This window comes from Chaetodon auriga, chromosome 7, assembly GCF_051107435.1.
Source record: "Chaetodon auriga isolate fChaAug3 chromosome 7, fChaAug3.hap1, whole genome shotgun sequence".
NCBI lineage: Eukaryota > Metazoa > Chordata > Actinopteri > Chaetodontiformes > Chaetodontidae > Chaetodon > Chaetodon auriga.
This window is the reverse complement of record NC_135080.1, coordinates 10,428,789-10,454,446: the sequence shown is the minus strand read 5'-3', so window position 1 is coordinate 10,454,446 and position 25,658 is coordinate 10,428,789. Positions and strand designations below refer to the sequence as shown.

Genomic DNA, 25,658 nt, shown 5'->3' with positions numbered 1-25,658 from the left:
ACATCTTCCCTTAATGCAGGTGCTGTTCAATACATTTGAAAAACCTCTGTACAGTCAGTCAAAAAAGTTTTTCCTAGGATGGCGAAGTCAGGTCATGTTCAGCCAATCAGACAAAAAATGGTTTTAATGTGAAACCCAAGGACGGACAGGATTAGGGTGGTCGTTGGAGGGTTTGATATCAAGAACGTTTGTTCGCTATGAGTGGATGAAAAACATGACTTCACCATCCTAGGAAAAAAATATCTCCTGCAGTATATATAAAGTCACTGCCAGCAACCGACTAAAAACAGGGGGAGACTGCAAGCTTTTGTAGCTGTTCTGTCCCAAAAGTAACAAAATCTGGTGGGGGTTAGGTTTGGGTAAAAGTGCAGTGCTGAGCTTTAGAGGTGCTGGTGGGGGTTAGGGTTAGGGTTAGTGAGTACAGCAGTGAACGAGTAACGTACCAGAATCTGAGTGTTGCCACCTACAAAGTCCTCCAGGGCCTGCATCACCTGCTCCCTGTACTTTGTCTTCTTGAAGTTGGTGTTACAGGTTCCATCAGCTTTCTGTAGAAAAAAAGAAAAAATAACATATTGTTGTTCTCTCCTTTCATTTTTTTTTTGTGGGGGGGGGGGGGGGGTCTGCATGAGTGCTGTTGGTACCTGCTGAGTAATCAGTGCAGTACTATCAGTTCAAGTACATGTGTTAAATTTGTGTTTTGCTCAGGCTGCGATGGGTAAAAGAACAAATATAAACTTATAAATAGGAATTTGGCTTCCATAGCTTGACTGCTACGACTTGTTTGACTGGAAAATAAAGCCACAGCCGGCTGCTTTATACGCTCACAGTGTGTCATCAGATATTTTTATTGTCTGAGTAACATGCAAATCTGCAGTTATTGGTACAACCTGATAACCAGGCCTGGATTTAAGTTGGAAAGAACAAACAGATCCCTTTATGGCTGCACATCCAGCCAAAAACATCCACAGACCTTCTTTCTCTGTTTCCACTCCCGTGTGTTTGGTCTTTCCAATGAATAGACTGATAAATATTTACTCATACTGATTTAAGTCTTGTAGAAACTGTGTGTTTCTTCACTCGCACTGAGTACTACAGCTGGACTTTCTCATAGCACTGCATGTCCAGGATGACCTCTGACCTTAATGCCTTCGATGCGGAAGCCCAGGGTGGCGGTGGAGCTGAGTGTCTCCCTCCACTGCATGTATCTGGGTTTGAGGACACCCTGCTGGGCCCTCTCCTCCTCAGTGGGGGCCCCGGGGTCCACTGCCACCATCTTGTCATACATGTCCTTGCGTAAGCGTGGACGCTCTCTTGCTTTTATCAGCTCCTCCTCCAAGTATGTCCTGAAAAATAAAGGCTTAATGTTGAGTTTTTCTGTTTTTTTGTAATTTAATATCGTGTTTTCCTTCCCTTTGCTAGTTTAATTGGATTTTTAAAGTAAATTTTATGTCCTTATTGTAATTTTATTATTTTAGTCTTACTGCCCTCTTCCTGTAATCCTGCGTTGTACTTTGCTGACTAGAAATACAGCCACTTCATTACATAAAGTGATAGAGAGGTGGAAAAACTGGTGGGAGTAAACTGTGTTGAGGCTTATATGTGTGTAAAAGTTCACTTTCAAGGTTCCAACATCTCCCAGAAGCACAAGATAAGCTCTGAAAAAATGGCCTCCTGTGTGAAAATAGTCTTGAAGAGTGTTTTCTTTCTTCATCCTCTGCCAAGTCTTACCTGCTGCCCATCTTACAGTCCATGATGGAGGGCGAGTCGAAGTCAGCCAGCAGGTCATCCATCAGGTTATAGTCCTGCTCGTCTCTCTGTACGACACCATAATAACCAGGCACATAGGGGCGCAGAGTGTCCTTCATCAGCTTCTGTAGGCACTGCTGCTCACACTCACAGTATCGCTTCAGCAAGCGTCCATACTCCCCGGCCTGGAAGTTACCTTGGAGGCGGAGAGAAACAGAATGAAGATTAAGGACTGACGATCCACTGATGCACATGTCGGGATGATGCGCACGCTTATGTAAACTGTGCATTCACGCATACCTGCATGGCCTGCGAGCTGCACCCACGGGTAACGCTTCTTGAAGGACACGACGAAGGGGGACCAGTGAACCATGGTCTTCAGTTTCTGCCAGGACTTATTCTGGGAAAAGCAAAGCAGCAAAGAACGTCATCCTTTTGTTCCATAAAGGCGTGGGTCGACACAAAAATGACAAATCTGGAGCTCTGATTAATCAGCGTGAGACTTTCCTCTCTGCTCAAACAAAGCTCCGAGCTAAATACCAGCTGATAGAATGATTATTCATTAAAGGAAAACACGCCCTGCACATACTGACACACACAAACACACACACACGTCAGTAGACATTGGACAGATACTCCCCTTTTGCCAAGGTCAGGTGCACAACGTACGTGACACAAAGCCCATTCATAAAACATTTACCAAAGCCACCGCTGTGGTGTCGTAAAACAGAACCTTACTGTCTGCAACTGTGTGTGTGCAAGTGTGGGTGGATGTGTATTACACACACTGCAGGGACATAAATCTGTTTACACAGTCACTTTGTGGGGACTCATCTTCCTCGTGGGGACAAAAAAAAAATCCCCATAATGTAAATCATTAAATTTTAGGGTGAAGACTTGGGTGGTTATGATTAGAGTGAGGCTCCAGGAAATTAATGTAATGTCCCCAAAAGTGATGGAAAGATGACTGTGTGTGTGTGTGTGTGTGTGTGTGTGTGTGTGTGTGTGTGTGTGTGTGTGTGTGTTTGTGTGTGTGTGTTTGTGTGTGTGTCGCTATCTGCATTGGGAAACACCAGAGCAAGGACAGTGGGGCTTTGACGCAAAGGGGCTTTGACGCAAGCAAGAGACACGTCTATTGATTAGAACGTGTGTAGGAAATCACAACAAAGGGACAACCAGTTTAGGATGGGAAAGTGTGTGTGTGTGTGTGTGTGTGTGTGTGTGTGCGTGTTGCATTCCAGAATATACTATTGAGAGGAAAACAATATAATTTTATATTTCTCCTGGGTCCTTCTGAGTTTGCAGTTCTAATCGTTCCTACCATGATTTTTTTAATATGCGCCTTCAGCAAATAAATGTTTAACACAGAAACAATATGATTTCAAAGAAAAAGAATGAGAAAACTGGTGCAGCAGAGGCAAAAAAAAACTGCAATAAAATGCTGGGACGAGAAGTTATAATAATAAAAGTAATCTTTTTATAACTAAATAGCAGCCAGTGCTCCTCGCCTGGCCCATCTCTGCCATGTTTACATGTCAGCCTATCTCTGCTCTCAGCACATGCATTCTTTCCACAGCCGCTTTGTTCAAGCTCTGTCACAATAAAACAGCGTTAATGCAGGAATAAACACACACAAAGTAACCGCAGGTCTGTTTAACTTTGAAGAAGAAAAAAAAAGTTGCTGTTTTGCAACTCGGAAAGCACTGGAAAATACTCTTTGACCGTTTGACAGGCAAAATAATATTTACAAAACCACAAAATGAACTATTGTTGAGTAGTTTGCTTTGTGGTTTAAGAGGTGAGTCGCCCATCATAATTCAACATGAAGGATGTTGTAGGTTGCTTAAATCTTTGGAAAAATAACAACCTGTAAACTGTCACGAGCTCCACATAAACAACATGTGAACACTGTTTCCTCGCCATCATTAATCCCACACATGTCAACCTTTCACAGATGGGATTACAGGCTTCAAATTCTGGATTTAAAAAAACAAAAGAGGGGAGATTTGCGTCACATTCAAGAGCTGTGTTCCTCTGTCGGTTTCTTATGATGGGAAACTGTGTACAAGAGGTTCGTCAGGATATATTTGAGACAGGGAGAGTAACGAGAGTGACCGCTAGACAAACTGTGACCTGAGCCTTCAGTTACATCAACGGATTAACCCCAGCGTAACCTGTGCCACTTCAGGGCAAAGAGCGGTGATGAAAACATGTCAACATCAGCTGCATTTTGCCCCATTTGCGACATGGCCGCTATAATTTTCTACATCATCAAACCAGACGCTGTACTTGTGACCCACGCACGCAGGAAACATGGGACATTACTGCATTTCACACATTATGTGACGCAGCCTTGGATCCAATTCAGCTTTCCATGGTAGGCGGCACCATTTCTGGATATCTTTTTTTTTCCTATCATCTTCCACAATCTTCCTCTGCCATCAGTGTCCAATTTTATCCTGGCTAGCTCATGACTACCATGTGTCTTTTCTGATTTTCCACCTTGAATTCGAAAGGCTACCTCCTCCCGATATCCCTCTGCATCGATGAGGAGTATATTTTGTTCATGCGCTCAATGACCCCTTTGTATCCAGCTGTATTAGACTGCAGCTTTTACTTAAAACTCAAAAAGGCAACATTTCCTAGCTTTCCCATGTTTCCTGTAAGACAGCTGTATTCAAACAGAGCAGAAGAGTGTCAGATTACAAGAAGCAACAAACCCCGCTCACCTTTTACCACATAAAAAACAAGGACTCCACCTTCAGACACTCCACCCAGTCAATACACTAAATCTGTCACCAGCGATTGCCCCTGAAGTGCTGCTGTAAGGGATAACTATGAACCTGTTGTGTAACATTAACAACACAGGAGCCTATAGGATAGTATGAAGACTCTCCTCACCTCTGAACAGAGGAGGCAAAGTACATAAACGTACTGCAGACATTTAGTTTATCCATCAGTTCTAGAAAGGTCACAGGTTTAGATTTAAGGTACATTTAAGCAGGATTTTGCTGGAAACACGCAAACATTTTTCGCTTTGTTGAGTCTATTTGAATTTGAGATGCATATCTGTCTTTTTTTGGGGGGGTGTTTGATTATATGCAAATATCCATCAACATCATTTTAAGGTTAGGTGTTGTTTTTTTCAGTGTTGTGCGGCTGTTTCCTGCCTATTGGACCAACATAGCGTAGTTACTGTGAACAGGCAAAGCTCCGTTTTAAGAAGTCGTGAACGCTGTGGTCCGTGAGTAATCTACTGAAATAACACCGGTTTGTGGACAAAACACCAACCGTGTTTACCTACAATAACCTCAGCTTCCTTTTATTTGGCTATTATCAGCTTCAGTTATCCTCATCTGACGGAGGCCTTGGTAACAGATGAGAGTCCGGGGGGGGGCTGACAGGAGAGGAAGGTGAAGCAGACACCCACATCTCCATCCTCTCTTCTTTCACTTCTCTTGTCCACACGCCATTAGGCTCTATCTCTAATTGCTTCAAGCTGACAGCTTAATGTGTTTCCTCTGTGGGGTCAAGCATATCTGTTAAAACTAGCCATCACAGCCGGAGCTAATGCTGCTAATGTTCTGCTGGATACGGAGGCGTTCAAAAAAAAAAAAGTGATAAATGCGGAGACTCAGGACAACTTACACAATAAAAAAGGCCTGGACTGTTGTTTCCTCTCAAACTGAACAAACTGTTCGTGTCTTGCCGTCTCATCCTCTCTCTTCAACCCACACACCGAGCTTTTTTAACACAGAGGTCACATTTCACCTCTCACAGTCCAACCTTCACCATCTCCGCTTTCTCCTTTATGTAACTCAGAAATACTGTGTTCAACAGAGATCATGTCATCCGTCTTTGTCTCTGAAGCTTCCTCCTCATTCCCCAAAGCTGACGGCAGCGCTGACGAATGCGCTGTCAACCGTCTTTTCTCCGGTTATTTTTATTTTCCCCTCCACCTTAAATCAAATGACAGCATCGTCTTTTGACACTTTAACGCTCAATCCAACGTCATTTCATCCTCCCAGCAGCGCTCTCCAGTTTTCCCTTCACTCCCGTTCCCCCTGACACTTGTCGGCCTCCTCTCTGAGATTTTGGGGTTGGAATGCTGAGAATGTCTCTGGTGCTTGTTATGAACCAACACACACACGCACACACACACACACCTCTGCTGTTCACGTGACAGCAACAATGGTCATACTGGAGGAAGGTCACACTGACCACAACAATGAGTCTTAACAGTCGTCCCCTTCCCCTCTTCGCCTTCACCAACACACACATATAAGCCCATTTTACTCCGTCCACGATCAAGCACCGCTGCATCCACACCACCAGGCTCAGGGGCAGCTTCATCCTGCAGGCCGTGAGACCTCATACTTGTATTACTCACTCATTACTTCCTGTTCACATGTCCCTTTACATCTATTTATTACTACAGTCTCTATCTCCATGCAGTAGTGTATTTATTTTACTACCTATCTACAAGCTGTTTAGCCATCACAGTATATTCATGAGAGCACTGCCTGTCTACAGTCCTGCTGAAGGTACTTCTCCAACAATGGCAGTTAAACACACAGTGAAAACTACTTTCTTTCTTCTGAGTAAGGAAAGGGTAAGAGAAAGGGAAAAGGAACAAGTCTGAGAAATTAACTGATTGCATTACGCATTACAGCCTGAAGCTTGATGATCCTGCTGGTTGGCTTACTGGCTGCTTAACCCAGATAGAGAGATCATCACAGCCACACAGGACTGACTGCATACTGCGCACCAAACAAACCATCGCATACTGTAACGGCAACACGAGGCCGGGATGTCAATCACACAACATTTGAATACCCAAAGGTGTCACATGCTTTTCATATAATCTGCCCTGGTGTCATCTTTCTGACAAAGCGTGACATTAGCAAACACGTCCGACAGACCGGGGCTGTTGTGGGCTGAATTCTAATCTGTATCGCCGCTCTGGGTAAATTTGCCACTTTCCATTTCTTACCTGGCAGACAGAGCAATAGTGGAGGAGGAGGCAGGCGCTGACACAAGCACACACAGCCCCGGAGACGAAGTGGGAACGCAGCCAGCACAGAACACTCCGCACCATCAGCACAGGGTCTCCACGGGCGAGCACTACCAGGGATGTACGCCTCCCCGTCGGCCTGAGATCCTTCACAACCATCGATGACCGTCTTTAACAGAGTCCGCTGTTAGCTCCAGGCTAATGCTCCATCTTATCCCAGTTATTTAGCTTCAATCAGTCTAGAAGCTCTCGCTGTAAACCGAGGCTTGTGTTGCCCAGTAAATAATCCTCCCCTGTTATGAGCTCACACTTCTTTCTCACAATGACCCTCTCTCCTTCTCTGCAACTTGTTTTTGTCATCCCAATTCACAATTTCTTCAGTTTCAACATCCTGTGACTGCTCCCTTCCTCTCTTAATACTTTCTCAATTCTTGGTATCGTCCTTGCTGTCATCAAGTGTGTGCCTGCCTGTTTGAACTAGCCCCCTTTCTTTTTCCCTCCTCCCCTAAACCAATACCCCTCTTCCCCCACGGGTACAAACCTCCAACCAACGAGCTGTCTTCGCTTTCTTTTCAGTCTAACTTTTGTGCTTCTCTGTGTCATCCCCTAATCCCCATTGGGCCTATCCTGAGCCTCATGCTGAGCCAACCTCCTGACAGATTCGTGACCGTCTGGCAGCATGGGGGTAGGGACAACAGGCCTTCCCATACCCTCCCAGTACTCTCCTTTTGTCTGCATGACAAATTCCTCAGTACTTAGCTTAGCTCGCTTCCAGAGGGGTGTGTGTGTGTGTGTGTGTGTGTGTGTGTGTGTGTGTGTGTGTGTGTTTGTGTGTGTATGCAGTAACAGCGCAGAACCTGTCAGACGACTATCATCAGCTACAGGAGTGACTACGTATGCATACACTACAGGGTGTTTTCAGGTACTGTCAGAGCTTTTTCTCAAAACTAGTTTATATAAAACCACATCCCTTTCCCCGAACTCAAGTCCTCAGCGTTCGAGCAGCTCATCTGTGGTGGGCCCCTGAATGTTCAGGAGGTGCCACGGCTTTAAATTATCACTGAAAAACCATTTTCAGAAACGAGACTTCAGATGAAGTCAAACAGGGATAGATCTGAAAATCATATTATTATGATATTCAGGTTTACCTATTCTCTCTAAGCTTGTGTGTGCATCCAGTATCTACTGTATGTTATGTTACATTGCGTGTGTGTGTGTGTGTGTGTGTGTGTGTGTGTGTGTGTATATATTAGTGCTGAAATTTTCATAATCAAGCAATAGTTTGTGCTGTTTATCAAGGAAAAATTCAAGATGTTTGCTTCAATATGAGGATTTACTGCCATTCTCTCCTTTGTATCACTGCAAATTGAATATATTTGGACTGTTTAAGAAATTAGGGAGTTATATCTCATGGGCATAAAAGAAACTCCAAATCATCAAATTTAATTTTCACTCGACACCAACAATACGTCGCACTGTTACAGATGAAACTATCCGACAGAACATAAAACGGTTAAATTTAGCTCCACCTCAACCGACTGCGAAGGCAAACTGCTACTTTGCTACACATTGATGATCAGTAACAATAATCCAATGATGAAAAATACGATAGTATTAAACTCACAGAGTACTTGAACTTTTGATGCAAGCACAGTTTGTATTTTGCAGTATTTTTACTTGAGGTATTGCTACTTTCACATAAGCAGAAGGATCTGAACATTTCCTCCGTCACTGCGTGTGGCGTAGTCATGCTGCAGAAACATAACAGATTAGAAATATAATGGAAATTAGGATCCAGACGAACAAACAGCAGGGACTGCGTTTGTTTCGTTCTTTGCGTAGCATGGATTTTGCATATACGTGCTGTGGGAGTGATGAGTGGGACTTTGTGTCATGGGTGCCACGGAAAACAAGTCAGCAATTGTGGCTCATGTGAATAAGCATGCATAAATAAGAGGAATCATCACGTGTAGGCTACGTGTTCAAAGTTTCGGTGTCTGTCTGCGCTCTGTTTTGTCAGCTTACACTCATTTTCCTCAGGTTGTCTGTTCCACTGCATGTCTCACGGTGTTTCGGGGCAAAATATTAAGCTTTTGTGCAAGGCCCGAATGTGGGGGGGGGGGGGGTAGAAAGAGTGTGTCACATGGGAGGGCAGCTGTCTGATAATACGTGATAAAATAATATGCGCATTGTCGGCTGCAGACATTCATAGGAATTTACATCTAACATTGAAATGTCAGGGACAGAGTCGACACTGTCTGTGTGTGAAAAAGAGAACGAGGCAAGGACAAAAAAAAAAAGTACCATATATGGCAAAGGCGTTACCTAGCAACCGGCTCTGCCTTCAGCCCAATTTTCCATGACACGCGCTGAACTATGAATGCAAGACTGCATCGCTGCGAGTGAGCGTGCGTCTCTGAGCATGCATGTTTGAGCAAGTATCTGCTCACGTCACAGCACGTACAAAATGTACCTGGTCTGACTGGGAGCTGACAGCATGGCTTTTCAAAGCCAGTAACAACAAACGCGCGGTGCTTTTTGATCAGCTGTGAGAGGACACAACGCGTCCATTAAAAGCCAGCTCTTATCAGAAACCACAGGGTAGCGTCATCCTGTTTATTTCGACAGCTCAAGTGCAACTCCTCAGGTTGCTCATTTCCTGGTTGTCAGTGTAATAGCCAGGAAATTACAGTGTCCACTGAGTCGCTGATTCAAATGATCATTACTGTAACTGGTGGCCAATAAACACGTTTGCCATGTGGAGAAATGTGGCTGTAACGACCGTAATGACTGACCTAAGAGAGACATTAATAACGTCATAATGGGAGTTGGATTGTTCTTCATTCATCAATTGGTATTTAAGAAACTTAGATGTTGGAGATCCACATACCCCTGACACTAGAAAATTGGAAAAAGGAAAGGCACCATTATGACTGCGGAAATGACAGCAGCTTTAGAAAATGATGAACTGATCCCATTCAAAACCTTCTTTTCTCTTTTCTGACTCTTTTTGCATTTTAGACTGTTGGGCAGACAAAAAAAAAGACATTTTAAGATGCTCTGGGGAATGAAAATGGCAGGTTTACACTCTTTTTGGAGTCTTTATAGTCGACAACATAATTGAAAAATGAATCAATAATGATAAAATAAACAAAAATGTTTAAGATCCAGCTGGTTGAGAGCAGGAGATGGGTGGTCTCAATAGAGTACCTGACTGTTTAAGAAGACTGAAGTTAATGGTGGTTAATGTTAGATGTTGTTTTATTTATGTTTTGTCTGCTTTCTCACGTTTCCCCACTCCTGTTTTTTAACATCTGGCCAGGAGACAACTCATTCTGGCGGTGAAAAATGAATGGCATGCTGACACTTGAACATCATTCAACATGCACAGTAGTTGACGTGGCCTAAACAGAAAACCTGGACATACAGGATTCACAGATTACTACCTAAGTGGATACTGGAAGGCTGTCTCCAGTAGAGACATCCTGTTTTTAAGACTTGTCTCATTCCAAGCATTTCTAGTCAGCAGTGCATCAAAGCCTCCTGACTCAGGGAGGAAACAACATGACTTCCTACTTGGAAACTTTAAACTGCATCTCATGTCTGGAGGAGAGGAAAACTGTAAGCCTCCAGGGCAATAAAGCTACTTCAAGACAGCACGGATACCATCTGTGAAGTCTATTTGTATATGAATTGTACACTGCTGAAGTGGCAACGGTAATTGGGATGACAAACAATTCAAACGTGCATTCAGACAGCGTTAAAATGCTCCTTCGGTTGAGCTCATCAAAGCCATGTGACCATAGGCCACGGGAGTAAAGAGACACTGAAGTGGGGGTGGGAGATAAGAGCCATCTTCCTCCTCTTTGATTAAATTTGTTATTGTAATGTGTCATTATCAGGGTGGTGTCAGTCCAGGCGTTAAGTTTTGGAACGACACGTTATTTAGGATTTTTAAACAGACAGAGAGCCACCAAAACCACATGAGACACACTGTGTAGAAAGCATCCTGACTGACAGGAGCCTCATTTACTGCCATTTGCACAACAGCACTTCATAATATTCTGGGAATTCACTACCATAAAATATCTGTATGACATACTTTGAACAGCTCTGACCTGCCGGTCACTGTGCAGTGTGTTTTTGTGTATGACAGCTGTGCAGCAGTAAATATGGAAATGCATGTGTCTGATAAATAAAGGTGCCAGTGCCAAAAGCTGTTGCAAGATATAGGGTTGTTGACCCGCATGCGTCATGCATGCAGTGTGTGTGTGTATGTGTGTGCATGGGTTTGTACACGGTAACAACCACATACACTACTGTCTTTCTCAAACCACTTCTTATGCAGCTGTGTAGTAACTTGGGTTGTTCAGTTGAGGAGTGGCCCTTGACCACATACTGTATGTCTCCCGTGACATAGGCCAATTGCGCAATATTTGCATTTGTAATTTTTTGGAAGCCAAAGCAGTCAGACAGGTTTAGGATTTTTGTGCAGCTGACAGATTCTAAATGAAACTCTCCTCTTCATGCTATTGTTCATAGTTACTGAACTGCACAGATAAATTCAAACATTTTTTTGTTGGGAAAAGCACTTGATAAAGACACTCACCCCTGTCCCATCGTCCGGGCTGCACAGAGACCGCGCCGGGGACAGACTGGACTCGATGTCGCTCCCAGTGAAGTCGTCCTCAGACTCCTCGAAGGACGAGGCGGAGGACAGGCCGATGGAGGAGGAGTTGGACAGCTTCCTCGGGGAGCGCATCAGTGCAGGGGACCCTCCGCAGCCGCTGTCCGACGGAGACTCGTCGTCTGGATGGGGGTCCAGACACGAGCCGGTGCTGGGCTCCGTTCGGGCGCTCAGCGGGGACGGCGTCCCCTGGGGCCGGGTCGGACTGGGGTCCCGAGTTATGATGAGTTTCGGTATAGTTCCTGCGTAACTTTGGCCTCCTTGGGGACCATGAGGGCCCTGATCAGAGTCCTTTCGGCTCTCACTTTTAACCAGACAACAGTTGTTCTGTTCTCCGGTCGCTTTTGGGGGATGTGAAACGGCATTACAGTCGGTTTTTGTCATTTTAGCTTCAGTGTGATCTTCCCTTACCGATAGTCCGCAATCCAGAGGTTGATCCGGGGCCGAGCTGCTCAAAGTCCGCTGAGTGTTCGGGTCAGAGGTGAGCAGCGGGGCTGAACTCTGACTAGTCCCCGTCAATTCTCTAACCTCAGACACAACGGGGCTGTTTCCCCCCAGTGGCTGATCTTCCATGGCCTTGGTCGGGGGGTCCGAGGCATTGTCCTCTCGCTCGGGCTTCGGCTCCTCGCAGCCCGCACCGCTGACTTCACCGGTCCGCCTCTCCAAACCTGGCGCATCGGACGGGCCAGCCTTTGTCTCTCGGTTCACGGCGTGCTGGATAGCCTCGGTACTCTCATCTAGGCCGGATGGTGCCTCCAAACAACCCGGGGATGCTCGGTGTTCCCCAGCCGCCGACACAGCCTCGTCCCTGGGCAACTTTCCCACTCTGTGATCGCGGCACGTTGCTGGATCTCCGGCTCCGTTTCCGCGACCTAAATCCGCTTCAGTTTCGCTGGAGTCGCGCTTTCTCCTTCCCAAACACGACAACACTTTGTTTTTCATCGGTTTCCTGTTTAACTGGTCACTCCGTCGCTTCTCTCCGCTCCGGAGTCGCTGCGCCGTCTCGCCTGCTTTCCATTTCGCTCTGCCTGAGGTGGCGGTGCTGTGCGATAGATCCGAGCGAGTTTGGCCCATCCCGCATGCCGTACGGTGACCCAGACACACCCTCAGTGCTTGATTTTGAACAGTTGAAACCGCTTTCAGCCCGTGACTCCTACAATGTACAGTAAGCCATTAGTCACACAATCCATTCATTAAGCCTGGGAAATCTTACATTGTTCCATCCAATTTTCCATGTCTGAGTCTGTGGGAACAAACATGATGAATTATTTAGTAAACACCTCACCTGCATGAGCAATGTTCAACTAAAGCAATACAATCAGAGTGATGATGCAATCCTTAACAGCACATATAAATCACCTGCCCATCCCCAATAGCTCCAGCAAACACTGGCTGCCATTAATCACAGTGGCTGGCTCAAGAAAACAGATTAATCTGTGATTTGTCAGTTCTGAGATTCAGATCTTGTTTTCTGGAGTAGGCTACAGGGCAAAGAAACTGACAGGGGAAAGTCAGATCAATTACACCAACAATGAGTGTATATTCACAGGGAAATATGACTTAAATATGCAGTAAAGCAGAGGAGTGCAAAGAAATTCAAGGTATTCAATGTAAATTCAGGGAATTTCACAGTTTAACCACCGTTAGTCTGTGTAATACTGCCCTCCTGTGATGGACATCATGCCCTTGTCCAAGTAGGCTGCTTGTATCCCTTAAGCATTTTCAATTAGACCCCACCATCTATCTGTCAAGAGTATTGTGTCATTAAAAAATACCCAAAAAGTACAGTGGTACACCATAAAGTAGTGTAAAACAAGGCACTGATGTGTCCAAGTTAAACTGTAGAAGACATCACTCAAATATGTGGACACTATTTTCAGCCAATCCTTTTCTGCAAGACTGCGACTAAGGAGCATGTCCATTATCGATTACTCTTTAACTTATATATTCAATCAGTTTTTAATCCTCAGGTCAAGAGCACCAAACCACAAGGTGATGTCTTGAAGTTGCTTGTTCTGTCTGACCCACAGGCAAAAACCACAATATATATCTAAAAAGATATAATGTGGATCAACAAATGAATCAATCCAGTAATTATTTTAGCAAGTGTCCAATACTTGCAGGCATGTAAAACACAGCACATACAAACAGGACCCAGGCTTCAACTTCTACATTTGGTCCTGAATGACAGTGAAATATAGTAGGTAAACTGAAAATCAGGAAAACTTTATGTTGAATGATACACTCATCACAAATTCCAGCTCTGCATCCTGGAAACATTCACAGCGTTTTACATTAGAGGCAGTGAGCACGCTGAGCGTCATTCACTGTCATTTACTGTGGCAGCACTGCAGTCACCGTGCTGTCAGGGAGGAATGCTCACAGAGGAAGTGAGACAGGAAGGATAACAATGGAAAGAACAGCTCATAGCCCCCCACACATATACATACACACACACACACACACACACACACACACACACACACACACTTCACATTCAAGCATATTCTTGTGTAATCAGAATCATAAATAATCACAGAATGACTCACACTGGGTTAAATGACTGAGAGCCTTATATGGGAACATGATCATTCATTGGCAAACATGTAAAACACTGAAAAATAATGTATGATTACTCTCTCACACACAGTAAATCTGTCATGAATATCATTTATTCCTCTGGCATGTTTGGGCCGATGGAAAACATTTAAATGTACTTCTTCTTTAACAAGTACCATCCACTCTGCACTAAGGGTATGCTTATGTAATCACTGATATATTTGTTAAAGAATACTTGACCTTTTTAGGACCGAATTAGCTGTTTTATAAAAATGTTGCTTGATTAATTTCAAGTGGGAAATCTTGCTCTTAAATGTATGATTTCAGCGACACATTAAGCCCAATACAGAGACACAGAAAGTACTTCCCACAGCTGACCTAAAACTGGCAAAAGATCAACAAAAAAGCTAACAAAATTACAACAAAACTCTGCTTCTGTGCATTGTGATTTTGGAAAAACAATAAAACGTGCTCTTTCATTTACCATGAATAAAACTATTAGCCAAAACTCACCAGACAGACCCTGAGTTCCTCCTCTGGTGAGTGCGAAGCAGCTGTTTAAGTCTGGCAGTGATATGGAGCTTTATAACTTACAGCAGGGTGTGAAGGGGGATGTGTCTGCGGCTTATGTGTTTGGCTAGCGGTGTGTGCAGAGCTGCTGTGTGTAGTTTAGTATCTGCATGTGGTGGAAGCTGAAGAGGAAACGCTTGTCAAAACAGGGGCAACTTTAGCTAACACTCAGGCTCTTCATTTGCCACCTGACGTGCTATAGCTAACGTTAGCTTGCTAGCTAAACTATGATTTAAGAGAGTAATGCTAAAACACGAAATTAACCTTAAATACTGTATTTAACAAGTGTCCGAAACAGCTGACAATTGAGGAAAATATTACGACCCAAATTAAAGGCTTTTATATTGTGTCCAATAAATCGTTATTGACAGCTCGTGACATCAATTGTATTTTAAAAGTGTTGCTTTCAGGGTCGCCGTAATTTTGCCAACTATTGAGGTTCCTTTAAAAATGTAATTTGGTAACTTTATTGAGGACATTTCATAGAGTTAAGATGTTTTAAAGACTCAATATATTTTACAGACTCGATTCATATAATTTTAAAATCTATTTAATGCTGAACATTGTGGGCCAAAGTATTGAATCGTTCACAAAATGCATTTAAAACATGCTTGTGACGTCAATTTCTTGAGCGTTCTCTGACAGCACTTGAAAGCATCCTGATCCTTTTTGTCCTTACGCGTTTTCTTTGCAATTTTTGAGTTCGTGCATTGAAGTGTTTGACTTTTAACTTCAAACTAAACAAATAAACGTGAATATAACTGTTTTGATCCACGGTGTTTCATCTGAAATTGGCATCGTATCGATTTAATAAACGCGAATTTTGATAATTGTCACATCTGAGTTTCCGTAGATGCGGAAGTGGTGTTTCACAACCACCAGGGCCCCGGCGTGACATTCACCGGGTTACTAGAGTCGGGGGTTGTGTAAAAGGAAGAATACGACCACCCTGTGCCCGACCAAACAATTGTCAGAATGAGAGTCCTAAATACGGGCCTGTCTTTGGCAAAAACGCACCTTTTGGCACCAGGAAGCGTCACTCTTACCAAGGTAACATTAAGTAACATGGGGTGTCTGCAGTTGTACGGATTTGACATCAAACCTCAGCCGAGCTGCTCTGGCATGGGTCGACTGCATTTCCCAATCGGTAAACAGACAGAAGGGGTTTGAGTATCGATATCCCTCTGTTTCATCTCCACAGGTGCTCATCAACAGCTGTCGGACATGCTCCTCCGGTGTCTTTCCCAACGAGAGGATCCGCAACATCGGGATCTCAGCTCACATCGACTCGGGGAAGACCACCCTGACCGAGCGCGTCCTCTATTACACCGGCAGGATAGCAGAGATTCACGAGGTGAGCGCTGGGATCGTGTTTGTTTGTGTATCAGTGGAGACCGTCAGGTGAGGTTTTACATGCGTACAGTGTTCAGCTTTCATGAGCTGTTTTCCTCCGCTGCTGCGTGTAGGTGAAGGGGAAGGACGGTGTCGGAGCCACCATGGACTCCATGGAGCTCGAGAGACAGAGGGGCATCACCATCCAGTCAGCTGCTACATACACCATGTGGAAGAATCACAACATCAACATCATTGACACGCCAGGTGCTAAAAGTTCTACTAGTTTTATGGTCCTTTGCTCACAAAATTTTGCTTATGGGCCCTACTGACCCCCTGTTTGTCATTTGGACAGTTACATATGGGTAAGAAAGACGTCCAAGTTGTGTGGGAAAGCTGCATGAATGTGCAACCTTCAGTTAAATGCACAAATCACTTCATTAAAGTCACTGACTCTAAAAATGCTCCAGAGAGTGGGGTGCTGGTGGTGCTGACCATGTAATCGTCCCCGGTTTGATCTAATCTCTCCACGTTTTCTCTCAACTTTTCACTGTTTAGTAACATCAGAAACATGCCACAAAAACACTTTCAAAAGCTAAGGACAGTGAGAGAACAGAAGGATCTAACCACCATGCTCGTGAGGTTGAAATGATTAATCTTTCTCAGCTCCAGGACTGAACCTCACATTTCAAAAGTATCACTTTTTCATGTTTCCAGTATATATTTTTCTAAATGTCACCGTCCCTGTCGGTCCCCCAGGTCACGTGGACTTCACCATTGAAGTGGAGCGAGCGCTGCGCGTGTTGGACGGGGCCGTGCTGGTTCTGTGTGCCGTTGGAGGAGTCCAGTGTCAGACCATGACCGTGAACAGGCAGATGAAACGCTACAACGTCCCCTTCCTCACCTTCATCAACAAGCTGGACCGCATGGGCGCCAACCCCAACCGAGCCCTGCAGCAGATGAGGTGCAGTACGCTCACAGTGTACACACACACGCCAAAGTACTCCTGAGCAGTCACACATAGAGCAGGATGATTAAATGTGTGTGACCACTGGTGATGGTAGATGATATTTAATTAGACGGACCTGGATACAAGCTCCTGCATGTTTGTACAAACAGTAACAGACTGAACCTCCTTATGTCTCCTTAACGACATGAAATCATCACTCTACAATGTTCAGTTTTCCTCACTGTATTAATGTTCACTCAGACTTTTTCTTTGTCTTCTTCAGAACCAAACTGAACCACAACGCAGCCTTTGTGAGCATCCCCATCGGCCTGGAGGCCAACATGCGCGGCATCATTGACCTCGTGGAGGAGCGGAGCATGTACTTCGAAGGACCTTTTGGGTGAGCGGTTCCCACTGTGGTAGCTTGACCATGAAGAGATCTTATAGAGTAAATCAGTTGTTTTTATCTGAACTTTAATTGACAACCTAGTAAGTTTTAATCACTTAATGTTTATTTTGCTGATTCTTTAACAACAAGAATACTTAGTTTTTACCATAAATGAGATAAAGGCAGACTGGTCAGTGTTAAAGTGTTAAAATCTTTGTTTCATAACTCCTGAGATTCTTTTCCTCGACAACATGAAGCTGATTGAAACGGTTTCTTGCTCCCTGTAGTCAAACGGTCCGCTATGATGAGATCCCGGCAGAGTTTCGTGCTGAGGCTGCAGACCGGAGGCAGGAACTGGTGGAGTGTGTGGCTAACGCTGATGAAGTCCTGGGAGAGATGTTCTTGGAGGAAAAGATTCCAACTAACGACGACCTGAAGGTTTGTGTCCTTCAAAGAGGGAGAGCGTGTGTGAAATGTGACTCTCTCCTTGTTGAAGACTGTGACTCGTAGTTGATTCATCATTAGTTTTAAAATAACTTTCACAACAATTCCTTCACATTGCGTATTAGTAAACTAGACTAAAAGCATGCTAGTGGTGCTGTGTTTGTACTTTGGCACAGCAGTGCTTGAAGCTAAATGCTAACATCAGCATGCCAACATGCTCACAAAAGTAATGCTAGCATGCGTATGTGCTTTACAAGAGCATTGCACGATTGTACACAGCATTCTGTGTAACAGGGCATTCCTGTGTAAACAGTGCAGACAGTAGTCGAACATTATTGCACAATGAGTGTGTAAGTCCGGGTTAAGTAGCAACAGTCATGGTTAACAGTGAACACAGAGACACAGCAGCAGAAGTAGACAGCAGATAACAGAAATAAGCAAAAATGTTTTCCTATGTCCCTGCACAAATATCTATTCTGTACCCTACACATAAAATCAGAGGCAAAAGTAAATTAGAAGCCAAGCTGAGTTGACTCTCATCTCTCATCTGTGCAGCCATCTCACGATGCACCTGTGAAAGCACCGGAGTGCTTTCACCCTCCAGTTGTTCAATTTGGACATGAACAGTGTTGAAGAAAATTCATTTTGTTGCCCGACACTCAGCCTCTCGTGACTTCTTTGCCCTCCAGGCTGCAATCCGCAGGGCGACCGTGCAGCGTCACTTCACTCCAGTGCTGGTGGGCACAGCATTGAAGAACAAGGGTGTCCAGCCTCTACTGGACGCTGTCTTGGATTACCTGCCGAACCCCACTGAGGTCACCAACTATGCTCTCCTCAATGACGAGTGAGTGCAGACCAGGGTTATCAGTTTGTACGCAAACTAACAGTAGATGAAATGAAATGAACATTTTCAGTTAATATTTGTTTTAATTGTGCTAATGTCACTGTGTCAGAGATGCCAGTGAAACATCAAAGATTCAGATGGACCCTACAAGAGACTCTGCAAACTCCTATGTTGGTCTGGCCTTCAAACTGGAGGTAAGATAACAATTTTTTAAATCTTTTTTTATCTCAGTTTTGCTAAACAGGAAGGTTTCACTCTGTTGTGCTTTGTTGTTACTTGTGGTATTTTTCTCATTAACAGGCAGGGAGGTTTGGCCAGCTGACGTATGTGCGGGTGTACCAGGGCTGCCTGAAGAAGGGGGAATACATCTACAACACACGCACGGGCAAGAAAGTCCGGGTTCAGAGGCTCGTGCGTCTACACGCTGACCAGATGGAGGTGAGGTCACACTTTTCCATCTGTGGTTTGCAGTTCGAACATCAGAGGAACATGACTGGTCAAAATGGTTTGCTTCCTCTTTTGGCACCAGTCAAGTGTGTAGATAACAACCACATCCTGTGCGACACATGTTTTCATGCTTCTTGCATCAAAACAAGACATGAAACTTTTTAATATTCATTAGAAAAAAGACATTTGGATCAACTCGTCCTCCCTGTGCCGTTTCAGGATGTGGACGAGGTCTATGCAGGAGACATTTGTGCCCTGTTTGGGATCGACTGCGCCAGCGGAGACACTTTTACATCCAAGACCAGCGCTAATCTCTCCATGGTGAGTAAATGCTTTCACCTGTGCAAGAGCACAAAACCTGCTCGTTTTATGACATTTTCAATAACAATAATACATTTTATTTGTATCATATTCTGACTGTTTTATGAACATTTTCTTACTTTTAATGCAGTCAACTAGTCTAAGTTTAAACTTCCTCAGGGTAATTAGTCATTAGGAACATCCCAACATTCATCCATCTGTGAGTCAGTGTAGGAGGGTGGAGTGAGTGGCAGCAGTAATGGATTTGGTCGTCGGCGTAACAGCAGAAAATTTAGGGAATTATTCTACTTTTCCTTCTTTACTCCAAGATACAAGGAGAATCGTGTGTTCATGTGTTATCATTTTGTCCCACAGGAGTCTATTCACGTCCCAGAGCCTGTCATTTCCATGTCAATAAAGCCGATCAACAAGGTAAAAAATACTTTAATTTACCCACACTGTGTACTGATCTGTACAAATCCAGCTCCAGAGCTTGAATTGCATCTATTAACTCCTCTCTCCTGTTGTTATCTTACTTCTGACTAGAATGACATGGACAAATTCTCCAAAGGTATCAACCGTTTCACCAGGGAAGACCCCACGTTCAGAGTGCATTTCGACACCGAGAACAAAGAAACCATCATCTCAGGCATGGGCGAGCTGCATCTCGAAATCTACTCGCAGGTACCCAGCCAGAGGATGTTCTCCATGTTTAATACAAGATGTTGCTTAAGAATGATCGTTTATATACAGTTAATTTTGATTTGTGGAGCTTTGAAGCCGTCAGATTCTCTCTAATACTCAGTGGTCTGTGCCAAAATATGTAAAGGTAAAAACTCAAGTCTCTGTCATCGCTGTTTGTCAATGTCTGCGGATGACTGTAACTTCAAGTCAGAGAGACGTCACTGAACCACAGACCAAACGCTACAGAGTGTCATTGCTGTTGAAGTGAGATATAGACATGATCTCTAAACCTCAGACTGAATGAGACCAAACTTTAAATGGATGCATTCGTATCGGCATAAAAAAGGAATTGTCTCTTTAAACCCAACATATCTGGCCTGGTTTGTTCACCTTTTGTGTTATTTTTCAGAGGATGGAGAGGGAATACAACTGTCCCTGTGTGATGGGAAAGCCCAAAGTGTCTTTCAGAGAGACGATCAGCAGTCCTGTGTCGTAAGTGCTGATCTCCAGACACACACACACACACACACGCGCTGAAGCAATCATTTGTATAAACAGTTTATTTTGGCTAAAATACAACAGCAACTGAAAGTACTACATAAGTAGCACAGTATCATCATCATTATTATGATGGATTCATGTTGTGCTGCACGCATCGGCAGCAAATCTTGGCTTCGTGCTTGCAGCAGCATCATAACACGTTAATGCTCCCAGAGCTGAATACAAGAGGTGAGCATCAACATGCTGTTTTGGTTGTACTGGCAGTGTGTCCAGTGTCAGCAGCAGTCTACTTTGTATTGATGGGTTTTTCACAATCATGGCAGTGTGGCAGCTGTTCCATGTGCAGCACTTTAACCCCCCCTGCAGGAGACCAGGTGAACAGCAGCTTCCAGTGAATGATTTCCTGTAAAGAAACGGCACTGCTTGTTTTATTTAACACCAGGCCTCAGGTAGTACAGCTGCACCTCACATGGTCCATATCGGCATGTCCTTCTCAACTAACTTGTACCAGACCAGTTCACAGTAAGATGCCAGTATGCTGAAATTATTAGCTGTTTTAGCAGCTGGTTACTCTGATTAATCACTTTAGTTATTTAAAGGAAATATAGACAGCTGAATGGTGTAAATTAGCTTTCTTTTCTGATTCAAATCAAATTATGAAATAAGGTTTTTGTCTCTTTTGAGTCACATTAGTGAACAAGACATCTTAAGATAAATTGTGGTCGCCATCAGTCATTTGATAGATGAATTATTGATGTGTGATGGTGAAAATAACTGACCTGCAGCTCTTTTCATTTAAACAGTTTATCATAATAAGCAGTTACCTGCGACACCATCTCATGGAGCAGTATGTGGTAGTCGAACTTCAGCTGGTCGTTCTCAGTTGGCTGCAGCAGACAAAGGAAAAATAAGACAAATGATAGAAACAACAGGTTTCGTCCTCTCATCCACTTCACATCACAGCAGAAAACTGAATCAGCCTTTTATGCAAAACCTGCCTTGTATGTCTATGACCGAAAACTTGTGCCTGCATGAAATAGACGGTGCCGAAGCTTTTCTTCTGTAGTGCGCACAGTCTGCAACTGAATGCGGACCATGCACTGCAGCTGATGCTGTTTATGAATCTTGTGTTGTGTAAATTAAATGAAAGTTCATTTGAATAGTAACCAGTTTTAACAAGGATTAACAAACAGACCCAACAACAGATAAGACGACCTACCAGCTGCGTGATGTTGGCCACCTGAGCCATGTTGTACAGAGTGTTTTCAGTGGATTCGTTCAGCATGACGAAGCTGGAGGCCACAGTGCCCAGGTGCCAGAGGGGCTTCATGTCGGGCTCAATGTGACCGTAGCTATCTGAAGGTCAGAGGGTCAGTGAGTTAGTAAGAAGGAAGTTCATGTTCATGATATATATCTTGTTGTGTAAACATGTGGTGTATACTCATAGTGTATTACACTGTCAGGGTTAACGATGTGATGTTACTATGAAGGAGAACACTGAGCTCACTCACAAACCACAAACTGGAACAATGTTGAAATCTCAAAACGCTGCAATTTCAAACTGCCGATGTTGTGCAAGATCTGAATTTACGTGTTAATTGGGACAAACAGTACATACAGTTTGTTTAATTGTACATACCGGGTAGATTTTGTGCTGGCAGCAAGCTTTGGTTCATCTTGTACTGTTGGTAAAAGGCCTCTTCTTGAGCTTTAGTGTCGATTTTAAGGAGCTCCTCGCATGAGGCCTGGACCTGGGCTGAGCGCTGCTGTTCTCCCATCGCAAAGAAAACCTCTGCAGAGCATTTCGCTGTCGCCTGGATGAATTTTAAGAAAGGTTTGAAAAGAAGCAAACAGAAGTGGAATGAAGTGCAGGGAGTACACAGAGCAGAGGCGTAGTCCAGACGGTACCATGGCAGCCAGTCAAGGTTGCACCACACTGCCTCCTTTCATAAAACCTGGTCTGACCTGCTCACTGTGCAGCCAGAAATTATTCAGCTGTGCACTTTAAACAAAACTTCCACAAGAACAATGGAAATACAGTGCCAGTAACTCTTGACATGTTGCAGCCAGTTCAACATCAATCATCCCTATTTGTTAGAAGTCAGTCTTCAAAGACACTCCTCAAAGTTTTCCATTAGATGTGTAGTTTTTAGTTAAATTTAAAGTGCTTTTTACCATCTGCACAGGGATAACTGACCCATTTACAGTTTATGTAGAGCAGTAGAAAGTAGAAATTGTGCGATAAATAATCACGTCTTACATTGCTGATCATCTCCTGCACTGAGATCTCCAGCTGATACTTTCTCCCAGAGTCTGCCACATCCTTTAAAAAGGGAGAGAAAACCTCAGTTGAAAGTAGTTACAATTTCTATGTCTGTAAGCTAAAATGTGACAGTTAACAGACCTCTGCATTTCCGCTGTGGACCCTCTGCAGTCCGAACAGCCTGTATGGAGAGCCGTAGCGGGTGTTGAGGTAGTGCTGGACCACTTTGGCCGCCCTCTGAGCGGGGTAGTGATTGGGGTTCAGCTCTCCAGTGGCCATCACATCCTCTTCAGCCTCCTCTTCCTCTAATACTTCTTGCTGTTAACCCAGAGACAGAATGAGAGAGGGAATAATGAAAAGATGAACAGGGATGGGCGTCGAACCCCTGACGGACTTTGACCCTCAGGTGTCAGCAGCTTTTTCCATGGGTTGGTTTTCTACATAAGAAAGAGAGAAGGAGAACAGCCACTGAACAGACAGGAAAGGAAAGCAGACTTGTAGAAGTCTGAGAGAAAGTGCAGGGTGAAGAAGTGTGCAGCTGGAAAATGTGATGAGCAGTGAAGGAAATAAGGGGTCTGATCTTGCCTGTAGCTGGAATGCTGCAACTCCCTGTGTGTTAACTTGGCAGGTGGAAACTTTGATCTATCCGGCGTTCAGTCTCAGCTGCTCCTCATGTAAATGAAAGCCTACTTCCTGCTTCCTGTGACACCAGAGCTCTTTGGGGACGGCCCCCTTTTTTTTTTTTTAAAGAGACAGAGCTCTTTCTTGTTGTTTCCTCTCCTCTCTGTTGATCAGCTTTACATAACAGACAGTAAATCCTTAAACCTAATGGATGGATTGGTCACATTTGGTGCTGCAGTGTTTCATTTAGCTTGAGATTTAATGTGGTTTTGGCACTAATGTATTTCTTTGATCGCCAAAACTGTTGATATCTGGTATTTTTTTGGCCATATAATCCAATAATCCAAAATTCTTAAATTGGCAGTCATGTTCAGTGACATACACCTAAAGAGAGGTAACCTCAAGTGGCTGAAAACTGCCATCAATAAAGCTTGTAACTTAAGACTTAATCAATGATAAAATCAAATTAATTGCTGAAATATGCTTAAACAGAGTGGACCCTGGTTGTCAGATGGTTCAAACTGTGGATATTTTGTCCCACTTTCTGCAGGTTTGACTTCACTCATAAGAAGCAGACCGGTGGATCGGGCCAGTACGGTAAAGTCGTGGGAGTCCTCGAGCCTCTGGAGCCAGAGAATTACACCAAGCTGGAGTTTGAAGACCAGACTATTGGAACCAACATCCCGAAGCAGTTTGTACCAGCTGTTGAAAGGGTGTGTTTTCTGACTTTGATGTACTGCAGCTGTATAGACGTGAAATATATTAAAACTGACTTGAATGCTGTGTGCTCGATCATACTGCAGGGCTACAGGGAGGCCTGTGAGAAGGGACCCCTGACTGGGCACAAGATCTCAGGGGTCAGATTCCTCCTGGAAGACGGAGCGCATCACATGGTGGACTCCAATGAGATCTCCTTCATCCGTGCAGGAGAGGGCGCTCTAAAACAAGGTGAGCGCCACCTCAGGTCTGACTTTCATTTCGCTCTGCGCTGGTTTCACCTCTGTCCTGAGTGTACCTTACTGCTGGTTTCTCCTCAGCTATGGAAAAGGCCAACGTGACCATCCTGGAGCCAATCATGTCTGTGGAAATCGTAGCGCCCCAGGAGTTTCAGGGAGCAGTGATTGCTGGTGTAAACCGTCGACACGGTGTTATCACAGGACAGGACGGCGCTGAGGGATACTTCACTCTGTACGCTGATGTGAGTACAGTTTCTATAATATCCAGAGACTTTGACAGTATTTCCTCTCTCATCTTTCACCACCGTTTGTATTTGACTAATTTCAGCCTTTTCTCCCAACAGGTTCCACTAAACGACATGTTCGGCTACGCCACAGAGCTGCGCTCCTGCACTGAAGTAAGTTCGACCTCAAACCATAGAGGACAGTGTCCTCTATGTAGCCTCAGAGGTGAAACTGGGAGCAAATCACTGTCTGAGAGATGTTTCTTCCATGATACTTTTTAAACTGAGAAACTAACATCATCTGTCATTGTGTATTCAGGGAAAAGGGGAGTACACCATGGACTACAGCAGATACCAGCCCTGCCTGCCAGGCGTACAAGAGGAGCTCGTTCACAAATACTTAGAGGCCACGGGGCAGCTGCCTGCGAAGAAGAACAAGTGGAAGAGCTGAAAAGTGTCCCATCTACCTAGCTGTGTACTACTGGACTTGACATCACCACCGTCCCTCATTTTTCTGCCCGTCATCCATCGTTACTCAACAATAAGGCTTTAATCTGTGGAGCCTTGCAAAATTTTAATGTTTTACTTTTGTTTTGTAGTTCGAACTTTTTTTCCTCCCTTATTTTTGACCCCTGCAGGAAACATATTTATTACCTTGATTTTAGCACCAGATGGTGGCTGGTAATGAAAGCTGAGTGATTCGACTTAAGCTTAAAATGTTTTTTGTACTATGTACAGAACGATCCTGATGTAATAATGACTGCAACAAAGATATATACGTGTCTTTTAAAGTGTAGCAAATGATTAATATCTCATCTTACAAACACTTGATTCATGGAAACCCACATTTTTCTTAGGCAGTTGATTTTACACACAGGCAAAAAGCACCACAGTTACACAGCAGAGCCACTGGGTCTCGCTCCTGTCTCACCTGTCCAAAGATCTCTGCATCCTCCACCGTCTCTGGGACGCTGTTAGGATGAGCCGGCATGTCCACCTCGGGTCTGATCGTCACATTGGGGCTCCCAGTTATCCCAGTTAACACAGCCAGAACAACGATAATCCTCACACACATTGCAGTAAGCTGTTAAAGACAGATGGCAGAGAAAAGGGAAAGGCTGCCTCTGTG

General features: G+C 44.2%; 3 protein-coding genes across 5 annotated transcripts in view; 1 reads left to right on the top strand and 2 right to left on the bottom strand.

Annotated features, from left to right (window-relative positions):
- Positions 1-15,007, bottom strand: part of itpkcb (inositol-trisphosphate 3-kinase Cb) — a 17,467-nt gene extending 2,460 nt beyond the window's left edge. Inside the window, exons 1-6 of one of the 2 annotated variants that reach the window (XM_076735588.1) lie at positions 14,520-15,007; positions 11,370-12,600; positions 2,047-2,146; positions 1,729-1,942; positions 1,139-1,343; positions 444-545 (exon numbers count right to left, since the gene is read on the bottom strand). In XM_076735588.1, the coding sequence (XP_076591703.1) occupies positions 444-545; positions 1,139-1,343; positions 1,729-1,942; positions 2,047-2,146; positions 11,370-12,521 (1,773 nt within the window). In that variant the 5' untranslated portion in view covers positions 12,522-12,600; positions 14,520-15,007. Of the gene's footprint in view, positions 1-443; positions 546-1,138; positions 1,344-1,728; positions 1,943-2,046; positions 2,147-11,369; positions 12,618-14,519 lie in introns of those variants that run through there. The other variant, XM_076735589.1, reaches the window with a different exon arrangement.
- On the top strand, positions 14,897-25,320 carry gfm1 (G elongation factor, mitochondrial 1). Its single transcript, XM_076735587.1, has 18 exons — positions 14,897-15,626; positions 15,778-15,930; positions 16,043-16,175; positions 16,668-16,872; positions 17,141-17,257; positions 17,533-17,683; positions 18,379-18,533; positions 18,643-18,727; positions 18,834-18,971; positions 19,200-19,301; positions 19,656-19,712; positions 19,827-19,964; positions 20,374-20,456; positions 23,900-24,062; positions 24,153-24,297; positions 24,387-24,547; positions 24,650-24,703; positions 24,849-25,320. Exons 1-18 carry the CDS (start codon positions 15,552-15,554, stop codon positions 24,978-24,980), a joined length of 2,247 nt encoding a protein of 748 aa, XP_076591702.1. The 5' UTR covers positions 14,897-15,551; the 3' UTR covers positions 24,981-25,320.
- On the bottom strand, positions 20,514-25,658 carry lxn (latexin). 2 transcript variants are annotated; one of them, XM_076735598.1, is made up of 7 exons: positions 23,314-23,430; positions 22,870-23,046; positions 22,726-22,788; positions 22,105-22,279; positions 21,685-21,821; positions 21,290-21,352; positions 20,514-20,868 (listed from the first exon to the last, which is right to left on the bottom strand). In XM_076735598.1, the coding sequence occupies exons 2-7, from the start codon at positions 23,005-23,007 to the stop codon at positions 20,752-20,754; spliced, it is 693 nt and encodes a 230-aa protein (XP_076591713.1). In that variant the 5' UTR covers positions 23,008-23,046; positions 23,314-23,430; the 3' UTR covers positions 20,514-20,751. The 2 variants fall into 2 exon arrangements, with proteins under 2 accessions (XP_076591713.1, XP_076591712.1); XM_076735597.1 differs by lacking the exon at positions 23,314-23,430 and adding an exon at positions 25,461-25,658 and having other exon boundaries at positions 20,532-20,868.